This window comes from Xenopus tropicalis, chromosome 5 (assembly GCF_000004195.4).
Source record: "Xenopus tropicalis strain Nigerian chromosome 5, UCB_Xtro_10.0, whole genome shotgun sequence".
Lineage (NCBI taxonomy): Eukaryota > Metazoa > Chordata > Amphibia > Anura > Pipidae > Xenopus > Xenopus tropicalis.
In genome coordinates, this window is record NC_030681.2 from 162,250,110 (window position 1) to 162,269,544 (window position 19,435).

The following is a 19,435-nucleotide window of genomic DNA, read 5'->3' on the forward strand; positions in this document are numbered from 1 at the left end:
GGGTGGGGTGGGGGTGAGTCGGTGATGGTGGTTGTGGGGTGATGGTAGAATGGGGAGCTTGGTGGGTCGTTGAGTGGTTATGGGTGAGGTTGGTGGGGTGATCGGTTGATGGTGGCGATTGGTGTGAGTGGCTAGAATGGTAGGAGTTGGTTGGGGTAATCGTTCGATGGGGGGTTGGTGGGTGAGTGGTAGATGTGGGGTTGATGGGGTGGATCGCGTTGATGGTGGGGTGGGTTGGGGTGGGGAATTTCGGATTGGGAAGGACATGGGGAATAAAAAATTAATTTTAATAAAATAAAAAAAAAAAAAATTGGGGGTAGTGGAAGTGAAGTTGGTAAGATGTGGGTGTTGGTTGGCGCGTGAGTGGGTGATAGAGTAGGGAAAATAAAAGGTGGTGAGGATATGAGTGGGATAGAAATGGTGGGGTTGGTGGGGGTGAGTGGGTAGATGGTGGGGTTGGTGGGGGTGAATCGGTTGATGGTGGGGTTGGTGGGGGTGAATCGGTTACTAGTGGTTGGAGCACTTCTCATGTTGGGGGGGGCAGAATCGCCATTGGCTGCCTGGGGGTGACAATAAGGAGGGAAACTCCCTGATGGGCAGGTAACAATAACTCATCCCATTAGTTTATTACACCCAGTAACTATATGGCACCGACAGGTTCCGCAGCGCAGCACAGAGACTGTTTCACAAGATGAAAGTCAATTCCCCCTGTAGCCGAGTCAGCTCAGTAGTTTGTCCCATGGTGCCACCCGTACAGCGCCCCATCCCTCCCCAGGGTTATCCTGTATGAATGGAATTGGCGGAATGTTCCATGCGGCCCTTACTCGGTCCATGCGGCCCTTACTCGATCCATGCGGCCCTTACTCGATCCATGCGGCCCTTACTCGATCCATGCGGCCCTTACTCGATCCATGCGGCCCTTACTCGGTCCATGCGGCCCTTACTCGGCCCATGCGGCCCTTACTCGATCCATGCGGCCCTTACTCGATCCATGCGGCCCTTACTCGATCCATGCGGCCCTTACTCGATCCATGCGGCCCTTACTCGATCCATGCGGCCCTTACTCGATCCATGCGGCCCTTACTCGATCCATGCGGCCCTTACTCGGTCCATGCGGCCCTTACTCGGTCCATGTGCCCGTTACTCGGTCCATGTGCCCGTTACTCGGTCCATGTGGCCCTTACTCGGTCCATGTGGCCCTTACTCGATCCATGTGGCCCTTACTCGGTCCATGTGGCCCTTACTCGGTCCATGTGGCCCTTACTCGGTCCATGTGGCCCTTACTCGGTCCATGTGGCCCTTACTCGATCCATGTGCCCGTTACTCGATCCATGTGCCCGTTACTCGATGCATGTGCCCGTTACTCGATCCATGTGCCCGTTACTCGATCCATGTGCCCGTTACTCGATCCATGTGCCCGTTACTCGATCCATGTGCCCGTTACTCGATCCATGTGCCTGTTACGTGTGGGCCCTTACTCGATCCTTGTGGCCCTTACTCGGTCCATTTGGCCCTTACTCGGTCCATGTAGCCCATACTCGGTCCATTTGGCCCTTACTCGGTCCATGTGCCCGTTACTTGATCCATGTGCCCCTTACTCGGTCTGTGTGGCCCTTACTTGGTCCATGGATCATTCACCCCAGGGAATAATGGCAGGTGTCCATTTCTCAATGCTATTGGCCATTTTATGGTACTTTTTTCTGATTTTGGTGGCCTGACATTGGGCTCTTTCTCTGCAATTAGAATCAGGACATGTTGTTACACTTAGCGCTGTGTGACTGCTAGAGAGAGCGCTCTTTGTTTCAAGGAGTTATTCTGACAAGAATAGGGCAAGAAGGAAACAGTAGGGCAAGATGGAGACAGTAGGGCAAGATGGAGACAGTAGGGCAAGATGGAGACAGCAGGGCAAGATGGAGACAGTAGGGCAAGATGGAGACAGTAGGACAAGATGGAGACAGTAGGACAAGATGGGGACAGTAGGGCAAGATGGAGACAGTAGGGCAAGATGGAGACAGTAGGGCAAGATGGAGACAGTAGGGCAAGATGGAGACAGTAGGGCAAGAAGGAAATAGTAGGGCAAGATGGGGTCAGTAGGGCAAGAAGGAAACAGTAGGGCAAGATGGAGACAGTAGGGCAAGAAGGAAATAGTAGGGCAAGATGGGGACAGTAGGGCAAGATGGAGACAGTAGGGCAAGATGGGGACAGTAGGGCAAGATGGGGACAGTAGGACAAGAAGGAAACAGTAGGGCAAGATGGAGACAGTAGGGCAAGAAGGAAACAGTAGGGCAAGATGGGGACAGTAGGGCAAGATGGAGACAGTAGGGCAAGATGGAGACAGTAGGGAAAGATGGGGACAGTAGGGCAAGATGGAGACAGTAGGGCAAGATGGGGACAGTAGGGCAAGATGGAGACAGTAGGGCAAGATGGAGACAGTAGGGCAAGATGGGGACAGTAGGGCAAGATGGAGACAGTAGGGCAAGATGGGGACAGTAGGGCAAGATGGAGACAGTAGGGCAAGATGGGGACAGTAGGGCAAGATGGAGGACAGTAGGGCAAGATGGAGACAGTAGGGCAAGATGGGGACAGTAGGGTAAGATGGAGACAGTAGGGCAAGATGGGGACAGTAGGGCAAGATGGAGACAGTAGGGCAAGATGGAGACAGTAGGGCAAGATGGGGACAGTATGGCAAGAAGGAAACAGTAGGGCAAGATGGAGACAGTAGGGCAAGAAGGAAACAGTAGGGCAAGATGGAAAGGACAGTAGGACAAGATGGAAACAGTAGCAGAGGGACAAGATGAGACAGTAGGGCAAGATGGAGACAGTAGGACAAGATGGAGACAGTAGGACAAGATGGAGACAGTAGAACAAGATGGAGACAGTAGGACAAGATGGAGACAGTAGGACAAGATGGAGACAGTAGGACAAGATGGAGACAGTAGGACAAGATGGAGACAGTAGAACAAGATGGAGACAGTAGGACAAGATGGAGACAGTAGAACAAGATGGAGACAGTAGGACAAGATGGAGACAGTAGAACAAGATGGAGACAGTAGGACAAGATGGAGACAGTAGGACAAGATGGAGACAGTAGGACAAGATGGAGACAGTAGGACAAGATGGAGACAGTAGAACAAGATGGAGACAGTAGGACAAGATGGAGACAGTAGGACAAGATGGAGACAGTAGAACAAGATGGAGACAGTAGGACAAGATGGAGACAGTAGGACAAGATGGAGACAGTAGGACAAGATGGAGACAGTAGAACAAGATGGAGACAGTAGGACAAGATGGAGACAGTAGAACAAGATGGAGACAGTAGGACAAGATGGAGACAGTAGGACAAGATGGAGACCGTAGGACAAGATGGAGACAGTAGAACAAGATGGAGACAGTAGGACAAGATGGAGACAGTAGGACAAGATGGAGACAGTAGAACAAGATGGAGACAGTAGGACAAGATTATCAATTATTGCAATGTTATTGTCCTGTATGGATATACCTCAAAAGAATTATCCTTCACTAGCTCCTCCCCCATTACCCATAGTAATACTCCCATCCCTCATGCCCATGATATTTAGGAGCTTAGGCAGTTTAGTCACATGGTACCCACCTATTCCAGTTGGCCAGATGGCGCCGGCACCCCTCCCCAACACGGGGCTAATGAGCAGTTGTGGGGGCCCCTCACCCAGCCCGAATGGAATTTTCCTACCGTTGGTCACCGAATCCTAAGAGGGAAACCAGAGGGGGGAAATGTGAGCATCAGCCATGTTGTGGCCCCTCCCATACACGGGGTTCCTAGTAGGGTATGAGGGGCGGGCCCGCATAGTAATGAGTAGGGATGCACCACTATTGTGGGATTTAGCGAACCCCAAATCTTTTGTGACAGAAATCATTATCTTTTAACCAACACTTGCACCACATGGTCTCAGCCAATCATATCCTTCATCATTTCTCTTCCTTAAAGGAACAGTAACACCAATAAATGAAAGTATCTGAAGTAATGAAACTATAATGTACTGTTGCCCTGCACTGAGCATAGTTACATAATACTGTAATTACTGCAAAACACTTGGACTTTCCATCCTGCCAGCGTTACTGCTCCTCTCCTTCACTCCCACCATAACCCCCAAACTTCTCAGTGTTGTCCTTCTGCCTCCTCTGCCTCCTCTGCCTCCATCCGTTTCCCCAAACCTTCAACATTTATACTCATCATCCACTCATTTACTTTCCTCTATCAATACCCACAATCCTTCAACTCCCCAACCCTTCATCATCCTCCCATCTCCTTCCCTTCATCTGTTACCCCAATCCTCCAACTCCCCAACCCTTCATCATCCTCCCATCTCCTTCCCTTCATCTGTTACCCCAATCCTCCAACTCCCCAACCCTTCATCATCCTCCCATCTCCTTCCCTTCATCTGTTACCCCAATCCTCCAACTCCCCAACCCTTCATCATCCTCCCATCTCCTTCCCTTCATCTGTTACCCCAATCCTCCAACTCCCCAACCCTTCATCATCCTCCCATCTCCTTCCCTTCATCTGTTACCCCAATCCTCCAACTCCCCAACCCTTCATCATCCTCCCATCTCCTTCCCTTCATCTGTTACCCCAATCCTCCAACTTCCCAACCCTTCATCACCGCCCATCTCCTTCCTTTCATCTGTTACCCCCAATCCTCCAACTTCCCAACCCTTCATCATCCGCCCATCTCCTTCCCTTCATCTGTTACCCCAATCCTCCAACTTCCCAACCCTTCATCATCCGCCCATCTCCTTCCCTTCATCTGTTCCCCAATCCTCCAACTCCCCAACCCTTCATCATCCGCCCATCTCCTTCCCTTCATCTGTTACCCCAATCCTCCAACTCCCCAACCCTTCATCATCCGCCCATCTCCTTCCCTTCATCTGTTACCCCAATCCTCCAACTCCCCAACCCTTCATCATCCGCCCATCTCCTTCCCTTCATCTGTTACCCCAATCCTCCAACTCCCCAACCCTTCATCATCCGCCCATCTCCTTCCCTTCATCTGTTACCCCAATCCTCCAACTCCCCAACCCTTCATCATCCGCCCATCTCCTTCCCTTCATCTGTTACCCCAATCCTCCAACTCCCCAACCCTTCATCATCCGCCCATCTCCTTCCCTTCATCTGTTACCCCAATCCTTCAACTTCCCAACCCTTCATCATCCGCCCTTACTCCATGCCAGTGCTTCTCTCCAGCCACTTTCTTGCCCGCCTCACTCACCATCAGTGATGTGCAGTAGTTGGTGCAGCTCTTGCTGTAGTCGCAATTCTAGAACTTCCACAAGAATTAGTCTCCGGAGCTTCTCCTGGTAAATCCCCATCCTCTTCAGCAAACTGTCCGTCAGTCTCAGCAGAGCCCGACCTGAGAGGGAACATTGTGCCGTAGTTTCATACAGAGATGTTTATACTCAGTGGGGAATGAATGAGCCAATCAGCGCCTTCCCCAAATGTATAGGCAGCCTGTACCAGGCCCACTCCCCCCCCAGAGACTTACCTGAGATACTGTGAGTATAGGCAGCCTGTACCAGGCCCACTCCCCACCCCCAGAGACTTACCTGAGATACTGTGAGTATAGGCAGCCTGTACCAGGCCCACTCCCCCCCCCAGAGACTTACCTGAGATACTGTGAGTATAGGCAGCCTGTACCAGGCCCACTCCCCCCCCAGAGACTTACCTGAGATACTGTGAGTATAGGCAGCCTGTACCAACCCCACTCCCCCCCAGAGACTTACCTGAGATACTGTGAGTATAGGCAGCCTGTACCAGCCCCACTCCCCCCCCAGAGACTTACCTGAGATACTGTGAGTATAGGCAGCCTGTACCAGGCCCACTCCCCCCCCCCAGAGACTTACCTGACATACTGTGAGTATAGGCAGCCTGTACCAACCCCACTCCCCCCCCAGAGACTTACCTGAGATACTGTGAGTATAGGCAGCCTGTACCAACCCCACTCCCCCCCCCAGAGACTTACCTGAGATACTGTGAGTATAGGCAGCCTGTACCAAGCCCACTCCCCCCCCCAGAGACTTACCTGAGATACTGTGAGTATAGGCAGCCTGTACCAGGCCCACTCCCCCCCCAGAGACTTACCTGAGATACTGTGAGTATAGGCAGCCTGTACCAACCCCACTCCCCCCCCAGAGACTTACCTGAGATACTGTGAGTATAGGCAGCCTGTACCAACCCCACTCCCCCCCCAGAGACTTACCTGAGATACTGTGAGTATAGGCAGCCTGTACCAACCCCACTCCCCCCCCAGAGACTTACCTGAGATACTGTGAGTATAGGCAGCCTGTACCAACCCCACTCCCCCCCCAGAGACTTACCTGAGATACTGTGAGTATAGGCAGCCTGTACCAAGCCCACTCCCCCCCCCAGAGACTTACCTGAGATACTGTGAGTATAGGCAGCCTGTACCAACCCCACTCCCCCCCCCCAGAGACTTACCTGAGATACTGTGAGTATAGGCAGCCTGTACCAGGCCCACTCCCCCCCCAGAGACTTACCTGAGATACTGTGAGTATAGGCAGCCTGTACCAGGCCCACTCCCCCCCCAGAGACTTACCTGAGATACTGTGAGTATAGGCAGCCTGTACCAGGCCCACTCCCCCCCAGAGACTTACCTGAGATACTGTGAGTATAGGCAGCCTGTACCAGGCCCACTCCCCCCCCCCCAGAGACTTACCTGAGATACTGTGAGTATAGGCAGCCTGTACCAGGCCCACTCCCCCCCCCAGAGACTTACCTGAGATACTGTGAGTATAGGCAGCCTGTACCAGGCCCACTCCCCCCCCCCAGAGACTTACCTGAGATACTGTGAGTATAGGCAGCCTGTACCAGGCCCACTCCCCCCCCCAGAGACTTACCTGAGATACTGTGAGTATAGGCAGCCTGTACCAGGCCCGCGCCATCTTGTAAGGGTCCATACTGGAGCCACAGACACACGTCCTGTACTGTCCACTCGCTCACCGGCTTCTCCCAAACCTCCTCGTCCCCTACAGGCTGCCGGGCCCCAGGGGCCAAACACAAGATGGTGAGGGGGGGGTATACACAGGGTTCTGCAGCTTTGGGCTCAGTTGTACGGGAGTTTCACTCACACTTTGCCCAGTAATAGAGAATATAGGGTGGGGCAGCAGGGTATTTACACCTGGGGGTAGGACTTACAGGGGCATTATTAGTTAATTATGCAGAAGGGGTGTGGCTTGTTGGAACCAGTGAGGAACATAGTACACTCTATCCTAGGGCACACTCACTGAGGCACACTCACACTCACATATTTACCTGGGAAGCCTCAGCCATTGGTCGGTTGGGGAGTCACTTTGGTTCCCTCAGATGTCTCTGCTTCCTGAGCAGTCTCTGTGGGAGAGTCAGTCACACTCAGAGATATATATATATACAGTATATATAGTGCGCCCCCCGTAGGAACCCCATTTACACTGTACAAGCTGCTTCCTCTGCTGAACCCCGAGTTGTCCCTTTCAATCCCAGCGCCTATAATACTTCCCTGCACTTATGGGGGGGGGTGATGATGAAGAGGAGGAGTGAGGAAGGCTCACTGTGTGACCTGAAGGCTTCTATACAAACGGATGCACAGCAGGTAGGGACATGTCCCACTCCGACACACCCAGAAACTCTCCTGTCTCTCTATGGAAAAGGAAGAGCAGTCTCTTGTGTCTCTCAATGGCACTGTCCCTCCTGTGCCCCCAATGGGCAATATCTATCCCTCCTGTGCCCCCAATGGGAGCTATCTATCCCTCCTGTGCCCCCAATGGGCACTATCTATCCCTCCTGTGCCCCCAATGGGCACTATCTATCCCTCCTGTGCCCCCAATGGGAGCTATCTATCCCTCCTGTGCCCCCAATGGGCACTATCTATCCCTCCTGTGCCCCCAATGGGCACTATCTATCCCTCCTGTGCCCCCAATGGGCACTATCTATCCCTCCTGTGCCCCCAATGGGAGCTATCTATCCCTCCTGTGCCCCCAATGGGCACTATCTATCCCTCCTGAGCCCCCCAATGGGAGCTATCTATCCCTCCTGTGCCCCCAATGGGAGCTATCTATCCCTCCTGTGCCCCCAATGGGCACTATCTATCCCTCTTGTGCCCCCAATGGGCACTATCTATCCCTCCTGTGCCCCCAATGGGAGCTATCTATCCCTCCTGTGCCCCCAATGGGCACTATCTATCCCTCCTGAGCCCCCCAATGGGCACTATCTATTCCTCCTGTGCCCCCAATGGGCACTATCTATCCCTCCTGTGCCCCCAATGGGCACTATCTATCCCTCCTGTGCCCCCAATGGGAGCTATCTATCCCTCCTGTGCCCCAATGGGCACTATCTATCCCTCCTGAGCCCCCCAATGGGAGCTATCTATCCCTCCTGTGCCCCCAATGGGCACTATCTATCCCTCCTGTGCCCCCAATGGGCACTATCTATCCCTCCTGTCCCCCCCAATGGGCACTATCTATCCCTCCTGTGCCCCAATGGGCACTATCTATCCCTCCTGTCCCCCCCAATGGGAGCTATTTATCCCTCCTGTGCCCCCAATGGGCACTATCTATCCCTCCTGTGCCCCCAATGGGCACTATCTATCCCTCCTGTCCCCCCAATGGGCACTATCTATCCCTCTTGTCCCCCCCAATGGGCACTATCTATCCCTCCTGTCCCCCCCAATGGGAGCTATTTATCCCTCCTGTGCCCCCAATGGGCACTATCTATCCCTCCTATGCCCCCAATGGGAGCTATCCTTCCCTCCTGTGCCCCCCAATGGGAGCTATCTATCCCTCCTGTGCCCCCAATGGGCACTATCTATCCCTCCTGTGCCCCCAATGGGCACTATCTATTCCTCCTGTGCCCCCAATGGGCACTATCTATTCCTCCTGTGCCCCCAATGGGAGCTATCTATCCCTCCTGTGCCCCCAATGGGCACTATCTATCCCTCCTGTGCCCCCAATGGGGACTATCTATCCCTCCTGTGCCCCCAATGGGCACTATCTATCCCTCCTGTGGAAATTATCCCTCTTGTCTCCTGGGCCTCCATACAACGTGACACAGAATGGGGTGCCACCCCCCATGCCCCAGAGTAACTGATCTAGTTGTGTTTAGCTGTAGGTGTAAGTGCACAAGTAACTGATCACAGACCTTTTCAGCCAGTGTCAACCAAACTCTTCCTTCCATCTCCTCCTCTAGTTCTACTTCCATTCTCAAGCATTACTGTTCTGTCACTCACCTCATCATGGCGGCCCCACAGTGTCTCTGTTCTTCACCAGGGGGTCCCCCCTTGTTGTTGTCCTTCTCTGCCTTCACTGTAGGTCCCACCTTGTTCTTGTCCCACTTTGCCTTCAGCTGAAGGTCCCACCTTGTTCTTGTTCCACTTTGCCTTCAGCTGAAGGTACCACCTTGTTCTTGTCCTTCTCTGCTTGACTGTAGTTCCCACCTTGTTCTTGTCCTTCTCCTCCTTGACTGTAGGTCCCCCCTTGTTTATGTCCTTCTTTGCCTTCAGCTGAAGGTCCCACCTTGTTCTTGTCCTTCTCTGCCTCGACTGTATGTCCCACCTTGTTCTTGTTCTTCTCTGCCTTGACTGTAGGTCCCACCTTGTTCTTCTCTGCCTCGACTGTAGGTCCCACCTTGTTTATGTCCTTCTTTGCCTTCAGCTGAAGGTCTCACCTTGTTTATGTCCTTCTTTGCCTTCAGCTGAAGGTCCCACCTTGTTTATGTCCTTCTTTGCCTTCAGCTGAAGGTCTCACCTTGTTTATGTCCTTCTTTGCCTTCAGCTGAAGGTCCCACCTTGTTTATGTCCTTCTCTGCCTTCGACTTGAGCTTTCACAGTGCCACAATGGTCTTTCCCGTCTCTGCCCTGGGGCATCACCTTATTCTCACCTTCTGTCTTCTTCTCTGGGAGCCCCCAAACTGTTCTTGTCCCTCTCAGTTGTACGTAGAAGTCCCACACTGTTATTCTCCTCTGAGTTCCCAGCAGAGGTGCAACACTTTGCTGCTTTCCCTCCCCTTCCCTCAGGCTTTATCCAGCACATCACCGCACCCTTTCCCTCGCTCCCTCCCACCTGGCAGCAGTAAATGCCTGCATTCCTGTACAGTGTGAGTCCAGGTGTGCGGGGGGGGGGCAGGTATATTTACTTAGCCCCAGGCACCTGCCTGCAATAACCTCAGCTTCCTGGGATTACAGTCAAATCTAAAAGGAATGCTGGGTTGTGTCTTCTGAAAAGGAAGCGTTGGAAACATATTATTTAATACACAGAGACTTAGTTTGCCTTTAATGAACAAAAAGAATCACTAAGTCGCTGCATATTGCTGTGACGCTGCAATGATTCATGGGAAACGCTATTGGCCTCATTTAGAAGCTGCACGAGAGCAAACCGCCATGTTTTTCCCATTTTTGCCTCATGATCTGCACTTTCAAGAGTAGCCCCAGGCGGCCCTGTGTCCCACCACACTGTGCAGGGGGGCACACACATAGGAATCCACCCCCCCACACACCCCATGTTGCACAAGTTAGGAAACGCCATACAGTACAGGGAAAACAGTAAGTACACAGGGAATAAGGTAAGTACAGTAAATACAGGAGATACAGGGAATACCATTAGTAAACAGGGAATACAGTAAGTACACTGAATACAGTATCTGTACTTACCCCTCGCTCACCCACGGCACACAAATACCTTATCTGAGGCCCGCAAGGATTGGTTCTTTTAGGGCTCATAAGGAATAATTCATCTACAGCTCACAATAAATGGCCTCCTCTTGGAAATGGCTCATCTACTGCCCACAAAGAAGAGCTCTGATAGGGCCCACAAGGAATGGCTCATCTACTGCCCACAAAGAAGAGCTCTGATAGGGCCCACAAGGAATGGCTCATCTACTGCCCACAAAGAAGAGCTCCTATAGGGCCCACAAGGAATGGCTCATCTACTGCCCACAAAGAAGAGCTCCTATAGGGCCCACAATGAATGGCTCATCTACTGCCCACAAAGAAGAGCTCTGATAGGGCCCACAAGGAATGGCTCATTTATAGGCCACAAAGAAGAGCTCTGATAGGGCCCACAATGAATGGCTCATCTACTGCCCACAAAGAAGAGCTCTGATAGGGCCCACAAGGAATGGCTCATCTACTGCCCACAAAGAAGAGCTCTGATAGGGTCCACAATGAATGGCTCATCTACTGCCCACAAAGAAGAGCTCTGATAGGGCCCACAAAGAATGGCTCATCTACAGCCCACAAAGAAGAACTCCTATAGGGCCCACAATGAATGGCTCATCTACAGCCCACAAAGAAGAGCTCCTATAGGGCCCACAAGGAATGGCTCATTTATAGGCCACAAAGAAGAGCTCCTATAGGGCCCACAAGGAATAGCTCATCTAGGGTCCACAAAAAATTGCTCATCCAGAGTCCAGTAATGGCTCATCTAGAGCCCACAAGGGATGTCTCACCATCGTCCAAAAGCATTGGCTCATCTAAGGAGCACAAGGAATGGCCCATCTGTAGCCCACAAAAAATGGCTCACCTTGGGCTGGGGATGGACCACTTGGGGGAGAGCTGGGAGTGAGGGATGGACCACTTGGGGAAGAGATATGGGGATGGATCACTTGGGAGAGCGATGAGGAATTCACTACTTGAATGGCAGAGACGGATGTACCACTTGGGGAGGGCTTGGAGATGGACTGCTTGGGAGAGAGATGGGTATGAGGGATAGTCCTCTTGAGTGAGTGGGGGATGGAGCACTTGGGAGAGAGATGGGGCTGATGGATGGAGAACTTAGGGAAGATGTGGATAAGGGATGTACAATTTAAGGGGATAGACCACATGGGAGAAAGGTGGGTATGAGGGGTGGACCACTTGGGAGAGAGATGAAAATGAGAAATTGACCACTTGCAGGAGAAAGATGGGAATTAATCCCTTGGGAGAGCGATGAGGGATTGACCATTTGGGGCAAAGATGGGATGATGATAAACTTGGGAAATAGGTGTGAGGGATGGACAATTTGGGGGAGAGATGATAATGAGATGCCCCGCTTGTGCCAGAGAGGGGGTGAGGGATGAACCACATGGGAGAGCTAGGGCTCATGAATGGACCTACATGGGAGAGAGATACAGAGAAGAGATGGATTATGTGGGAGAGCCAATAGGGAGAGAGACAGGGCTGAGGGTTGGGCCATTTGGGTGAGAGATGAGGGTGAGGGGTACATAACTTCAGAGAGATGAGGATGAGGGATGGGCCATTTGGGGGAGAGAGATGAGGATGAGGGATGGGCCATTAGGAGTAGAGATGAGGATGAGGGATGGGCCATTAGGAGTAGAGATGAGGATGAGGGATGGACCATTAGGAGTAGAGATGAGGGTGAGGGATGGGCCATTTGGGGGAGAGATTAGGGTGAAGGATGGGCCATTTGGGGGAGAGATAGGGCTGAGGGATGGGCCATTTGGGGGAGAGATGAGGATGAGGGATGGGCCATTTGGGGAGAGATGAGGGTGAGGGATGGGCCATTTGGGGGAGAGATGAGGGTGAGGGATGGGCCATTTGGGGGAGAGATGAGGGTGAGGGATGGGCCATTTGGGGGAGAGATGAGGGTGAGGGATGGGCCATTTGGGGGAGAGATGAGGGTGAGGGATGGGCCATTTGGGGGAGAGATGAGGGTGAGGGATGGGCAATTTGGGGGAGAGATAGGGCTGAGGGATGGGCCATTTGGGGGAGAGATGAGGGTGAGGGATGGGCCATTTGGGGGAGAGATGAGGATGGGGGATGGGCCATTTGGGGGAGAGATGAGGATGAGGGATGGGCCATTTGGGGGAGAGATAGGGCTGAGGGATGGGCCATTTGGGGGAGAGATAGGGCTGAGGGATGGGCCATTTGGGGGAGAGATGAGGGTGAGGGATGGGCCATTTGGGGGAGAGATAGGGCTGAGGGATGGGCCATTTGGGGGAGAGATGAGGGTGAGGGATGGGCCATTTGGGGGAGAGATGAGGGTGAGGGATGGGCCATTTGGGGGAGAGATAGGGCTGAGGGATGGGCCATTTGGGGGAGAGATGAGGGTGAGGGATGGGCCATTTGGGGGAGAGATGAGGGTGAGGGATGGACCATTAGGAGTAGAGATGAGGGTGAGGGATGGGCAATTTGGGGGAGAGATGAGGGTGAGGGATGGACCATTAGGAGTAGAGATGAGGGTGAGGGATGGGCCATTTGGGGGAGAGATAGGGCTGAGGGATGGGCCATTTGGGGGAGAGATGAGGGTGAGGGATGGGCCATTTGGGGGAGAGATGAGGGTGAGGGATGGGCCATTTGGGGGAGAGATGAGGGTGAGGGATGGACCATTAGGAGTAGAGATGAGGGTGAGGGATGGGCCATTTGGGGGAGAGATGAGGGTGAGGGATGGACCATTAGGAGTAGAGATGAGGGTGAGGGATGGGCCATTTGGGGGAGAGATAGGGCTGAGGGATGGGCCATTTGGGGGAGAGATGAGGGTGAGGGATGGGCCATTTGGGGGAGGGATAGGGCTGAGGGATGGGCCATTTGGGGGAGAGATGAGGGTGAGGGATGGGCCATTTGGGGGAGAGATGAGGGTGAGGGATGGGCCATTTGGGGGAGAGATAGGGCTGAGGGATGGGCCATTTGGGGGAGAGATGAGGGTGAGGGATGGGCCATTTGGGGGAGAGATAGGGCTGAGGGATGGGCCATTTGGGGGAGAGATGAGGGTGAGGGATGGGCCATTTGGGGGAGAGATGAGGGTGAGGGATGGACCATTAGGAGTAGAGATGAGGGTGAGGGATGGGCCATTTGGGAGAGAGATGAGGGTGAGGGATGGGCCATTTGGGGGAGAGATGAGGGTGAGGGATGGGCCATTAGGAGTAGAGATGAGGGTGAGGGATGGGCCATTTGGGGGAGAGATGAGGGTGAGGGATGGACCATTAGGAGTAGAGATGAGGGTGAGGGATGGGCCATTTGGGGGAGAGATGAGGATGAGGGATGGGCCATTTGGGGGAGAGATGAGGGTGAGGGATGGGCCATTTGGGGGAGAGATGAGGGTGAGGGATGGGCCATTTGGGGGAGAGATGAGGGTGAGGGATGGGCCATTTGGGGGAGAGATAGGGCTGAGGGATGGGCCATTTGGGGGAGAGATGAGGGTGAGGGATGGGCCATTTGGGGGAGAGATGAGGATGGGGGATGGGCCATTTGGGGGAGAGATGAGGATGAGGGATGGGCCATTTGGGGGAGAGATAGGGCTGAGGGATGGGCCATTTGGGGGAGAGATAGGGCTGAGGGATGGGCCATTTGGGGGAGAGATGAGGGTGAGGGATGGGCCATTTGGGGGAGAGATAGGGCTGAGGGATGGGCCATTTGGGGGAGAGATGAGGGTGAGGGATGGGCCATTTGGGGGAGAGATGAGGGTGAGGGATGGGCCATTTGGGGGAGAGATAGGGCTGAGGGATGGGCCATTTGGGGGAGAGATGAGGGTGAGGGATGGGCCATTTGGGGGAGAGATGAGGGTGAGGGATGGGCCATTTGGGGGAGAGATGAGGGTGAGGGATGGACCATTAGGAGTAGAGATGAGGGTGAGGGATGGGCAATTTGGGGGAGAGATGAGGGTGAGGGATGGACCATTAGGAGTAGAGATGAGGGTGAGGGATGGGCCATTTGGGGGAGAGATAGGGCTGAGGGATGGGCCATTTGGGGGAGAGATGAGGGTGAGGGATGGGCCATTTGGGGGAGAGATGAGGGTGAGGGATGGGCCATTTGGGGGAGAGATGAGGGTGAGGGATGGACCATTAGGAGTAGAGATGAGGGTGAGGGATGGGCAATTTGGGGGAGAGATGAGGGTGAGGGATGGGCCATTTGGGGGAGAGATGAGGGTGAGGGATGGACCATTAGGAGTAGAGATGAGGGTGAGGGATGGGCAATTTGGGGGAGAGATGAGGGTGAGGGATGGACCATTAGGAGTAGAGATGAGGGTGAGGGATGGGCCATTTGGGGGAGAGATAGGGCTGAGGGATGGGCCATTTGGGGGAGAGATGAGGGTGAGGGATGGGCCATTTGGGGGAGAGATGAGGGTGAGGGATGGGCCATTTGGGGGAGAGATGAGGGTGAGGGATGGACCATTAGGAGTAGAGATGAGGGTGAGGGATGGGCCATTTGGGGGAGAGATGAGGGTGAGGGATGGACCATTAGGAGTAGAGATGAGGGTGAGGGATGGGCCATTTGGGGGAGAGATAGGGCTGAGGGATGGGCCATTTGGGGGAGAGATGAGGGTGAGGGATGGGCCATTTGGGGGAGAGATAGGGCTGAGGGATGGGCCATTTGGGGGAGAGATGAGGGTGAGGGATGGGCCATTTGGGGGAGAGATGAGGGTGAGGGATGGGCCATTTGGGGAGAGATAGGGCTGAGGGATGGGCCATTTGGGGGAGAGATAGGGCTGAGGGATGGGCCCATTTGGGGGAGAGATGAGGGTGAGGGATGGGCCATTTGGGGAGAGATAGGGCTGAGGGATGGGCCATTTGGGGGAGAGATGAGGGTGAGGGATGGGCCATTTGGGGGAGAGATGAGGGTGAGGGATGGACCATTAGGAGTAGAGATGAGGGTGAGGGATGGGCCATTTGGGAGAGAGATGAGGGTGAGGGATGGGCCATTTGGGGGAGAGATGAGGGTGAGGGATGGGCCATTAGGAGTAGAGATGAGGGTGAGGGATGGGCCATTTGGGGGAGAGATGAGGGTGAGGGATGGACCATTAGGAGTAGAGATGAGGGTGAGGGATGGGCCATTTGGGGGAGAGATGAGGATGAGGGATGGGCCATTTGGGGGAGAGATGAGGGTGAGGGATGGGCCATTTGGGGGAGAGATGAGGGTGAGGGATGGGCCATTTGGGGGAGAGATGAGGGTGAGGGATGGGCCATTTGGGGGAGAGATAGGGCTGAGGGATGGGCCATTTGGGGGAGAGATGAGGGTGAGGGATGAGCCATTTGGGGGAGAGATGAGGATGAGGGATGGGCCATTTGGGGGAGAGATGAGGATGAGGGATGGGCCATTTGGGGGAGAGATGAGGATGAGGGATGGGCCATTTGGGAGAGAGATGAGGATGAGGGATGGGCCATTTGGGGGAGAGATGAGGATGAGGGATGGGCCATTTGGGGGAGAGATGAGGGTGAGGGATGGGCCATTTGGGGGAGAGATGAGGGTGAGGGATGGGCCATTTGGGAGAGAGATGAGGGTGAGGGATGGGCCATTTGGGGGAGAGATGAGGGATGGGCCATTTGGGAGAGAGATGAGGATGAGGGATGGGCCATTTGGGGGAGAGATGAGGATGAGGGATGGGCCATTTGGGAGAGAGATGAGGATGAGGGATGGGCCATTTGGGGGAGAGATGAGGGTGAGGGATGGGCCATTTGGGGGAGAGATGAGGGTGAGGGATGGGCCATTTGGGGGAGAGATGAGGGTGAGGGATGGGCCATTTGGGAGAGAGATGAGGGTGAGGGATGGGCCATTTGGGGGAGAGATGAGGGATGGGCCATTTGGGAGAGAGATGAGGATGAGGGATGGGCCATTTGGGGGAGAGATGAGGGTGAGGGATGGGCCATTTGGGGGAGAGATGAGGGTGAGGGATGGGCCATTTGGGAGAGAGATGAGGATGAGGGATGGGCCATTTGGGAGAGAGATGAGGGTGAGGGATGGGCCATTTGGGGAGAGATGAGGGATGGGCCATTAGGAGTAGAGATGAGGGTGAGGGATGGGCCATTTGGGGGAGAGATGAGGGTGAGGGATGGACCATTAGGAGTAGAGATGAGGGTGAGGGATGGGCCATTTGGGGGAGAGATGAGGGTGAGGGATGGGCCATTTGGGGGAGAGATAGGACTGAGGGATGGGGCGGCATAGAGACCATTTGTTTTTGAGAGACATGGGGGGGCGGGGCACAGACCAATATGAGAGACATGGGGGGGCGGGGCACAGACCATTTGAGAGACAAGTGGGGGGAGCACAGACCATTTGAGAGACCGTGGGGGGGCAGGGCACAGACCAATTTGAGAGACATGGGGGGGCGGGGCACAGACCATTTGAGAGACCAGTGGGGGGAGGGGCACAGACCATTTGAGAGACCGGTGGGGGACGGGGCACAGACCATTTGAGAGACATGGGGGGGCGGGGCACAGATCATTTGAGAGACATGGGGGGCGGGGCACATACCATTTGAGAGACATGGGGGGGGCGGGGCACAGATCATTTGAGAGACAAAGGGGGTGGGGCACAGATCAGTTGAGAGACATGGGGGGGCGGGGCACAGACCATTTGAGAGACATGGGGGGGCAGGGGGAAAAAGATCATTTGAGAGACATGGGGGGCGGGGCACAGATCATTTGAGAGACATGGGGGGCGGGGCACAGATCAGTTGAGAGACATGGGGGGCGGGGCACAGATCAGTTGAGAGACATGGGGGGCGGGGCACAGACCATATGAGAGACATGGGGGGACGGAGCACAGATCGATTGAGAGACATGGGGGGCGGGGCACAGATCATTTGAGAGACATGGGGGGCGGGGCACAGACCATTTGAGAGACATGGGGGGGCGGGGCACAGATCATTTGAGAGACATGGGGGGCGGGGCACAGACCATTTGAGAGACATGGGGGGCGGGGCACAGACCATTTGAGAGACATGGGGGGCGGGGCACAGACCATTTGAGAGACATGGGGGGCGGGGCACAGACCATTTGAGAGACATGGGGGGCGGGGCACAGACCATTTGAGAGACATGGGGGGCGGGGCACAGACCATTTGAGAGACATGGGGGGCGGGGCACAGACCATTTGAGAGACATGGGGGGCGGGGCACAGACCATTTGAGAGACATGGGGGCGGGGCACAGACCATTTGAGAGACATGGGGGGGCGGGGCACAGACCATTTGAGAGACATGGGGGGCGGGGCACAGACCATTTGAGAGACATGGGGGGGCGGGGCACAGACCATTTGAGAGACATGGGGGGCGGGGCACAGACCATTTGAGAGACATGGGGGGCGGGGCACAGACCATTTGAGAGACATGGGGGCGGGGCACAGACCATTTGAGAGACATGGGGGGCGGGGCACAGACCATTTGAGAGACATGGGGGGCGGGGCACAGACCATTTGAGAGACATGGGGGCGGGGCACAGACCATTTGAGAGACATGGGGGGCGGGGCACAGACCATTTGAGAGACATGGGGGGCGGGGCACAGACCATTTGAGAGACATGGGGGGCGGGGCACAGACCATTTGAGAGACATGGGGGGCGGGGCACAGACCATTTGAGAGACATGGGGGGCGGGGCACAGACCATTTGAGAGACATGGGGGGCGGGGCACAGACCATTTGAGAGACATGGGGGGCGGGGCACAGACCATTTGAGAGACATGGGGGGCGGGGCACAGACCATTTGAGAGACATGGGGGGCGGGGCACAGACCATTTGAGAGACATGGGGGGCGGGGCACAGACCATTTGAGAGACATGGGGGGGCGGGGCACAGACCATTTGAGAGACATGGGGGGCGGGGCACAGACCATTTGAGAGACATGGGGTGGGGGAGACTCCTTGCAAGCAACATTGGGGTCAGGGACGGATCGCTCTCCCAATGGGGTTCCTGTCCCTTTAACTCTCTCCAAGCGGCCCAGCTCTCCCCTTCCCCTGCCCCAGGGGCCTATCCATAGCCCCTCCCCTTCCCCAGGGGCCTATCCATAGCCCCTCCCCTTCCCCAGGGGCCTATCCATAGCCCCTCCCCTTCCCCTGCCCCAGGGGCCTATCCATAGCCCCTCCCCTTTCCCTGCCCCAGGGGCCTATCCATAGCCCCTCCCCTTTCCCTGCCCCAGGGGCCTATCCATAGCCCCTCCCCTTCCCCTGCCCCAGGGGCCTATCCATAGCCCCTCCCCTTTCCCTGCCCCAGGGGCCTATCCATAGCCCCTCCCCTTCCCCAGGGGCCTATCCATAGCCCCTCCCCTTCCCCTGCCCCAGGGGCCTATCCATAGCCCCTCCCCTTTCCCTGCCCCAGGGGCCTATCCATAGCCCCTCCCCTTTCCCTGCCACAAGTTTCCCCTCTGAGGGCTTTAGTCCCTATAAGTAGGAGGAGCCATGAGGCTGGCGGATATATGAATCCGTGTGTTTTCTTTATTAGCCCCGCCCACTGGCCCCGCAATCCCCACCCCTGCCGGGTCTCCCCGCCCCTCCCGGCACATGAACAGGGTTAGCCCCGCCCCCCCCACACCACGTGTCCGGTACGGCGCTTCCCAGGCAAAGCGCACACATGGCTGCGGGTACTGCGGTGCTACTGCTGGAGGATGGAACCCGGGTATCCGGAACCGTGTTCGGGGCGGTGCGTCCGGTGTCCGGGGAAGTGGGTGAGAACCGGGAGCGGGATTGTGTGAGTGTCGGCCTGAGAGAG

The 19,435-nt window shown here is 55.2% G+C and overlaps 2 protein-coding genes across 5 annotated transcripts in view; one reads left to right on the forward strand and one right to left on the reverse strand.

Annotated features, from left to right (window-relative positions):
* Positions 1 to 601: 601 nt before the first annotated feature.
* LOC101731956 (sterile alpha motif domain-containing protein 12) lies at positions 602 to 10,040 on the reverse strand. 2 transcript variants are annotated; one of them, XM_031901944.1, is made up of 6 exons: positions 9,255 to 10,040; positions 7,307 to 7,381; positions 6,892 to 7,027; positions 5,247 to 5,387; positions 3,611 to 3,725; positions 602 to 1,733 (listed from the first exon to the last, which is right to left on the reverse strand). In XM_031901944.1, exons 2-5 carry the CDS (start codon positions 7,322 to 7,324, stop codon positions 3,706 to 3,708), a joined length of 315 nt encoding a protein of 104 aa, XP_031757804.1. In that variant the 5' UTR covers positions 7,325 to 7,381; positions 9,255 to 10,040; the 3' UTR covers positions 602 to 1,733; positions 3,611 to 3,705. The 2 variants fall into 2 exon arrangements, 1 of the variants encoding a protein (XP_031757804.1); XR_004222650.1 differs by lacking the exon at positions 6,892 to 7,027.
* A 9,144-nt stretch (positions 10,041 to 19,184) lies between these two features.
* Positions 19,185 to 19,435, forward strand: part of cad (carbamoyl-phosphate synthetase 2, aspartate transcarbamylase, and dihydroorotase) — a 48,425-nt gene continuing 48,174 nt past the window's right edge. Inside the window, exon 1 of one of the 3 annotated variants that reach the window (XM_031901932.1) lies at positions 19,185 to 19,391. In XM_031901932.1, coding sequence (XP_031757792.1) covers positions 19,298 to 19,391 — 94 coding nt within the window. In that variant the 5' untranslated portion in view covers positions 19,185 to 19,297. The remainder of the gene's footprint in view (positions 19,392 to 19,435) is intronic. The other 2 variants (XM_031901930.1, XM_031901931.1) reach the window with 2 other exon arrangements.

Coding starts and splice junctions, on each gene's coding strand:
- LOC101731956 (XM_031901944.1), bottom strand. Junction 5,388..6,891: donor CTATACTCACAGTATCTCAG/GTAAGTCTCTGG, acceptor GTTCCCTCTCAG/GTCGGGCTCTGCTGAGACTG. Junction 3,726..5,246: donor ACTACTGCACATCACTGATG/GTGAGTGAGGCG, acceptor TTTCCCTCTTAG/GATTCGGTGACCAACGGTAG.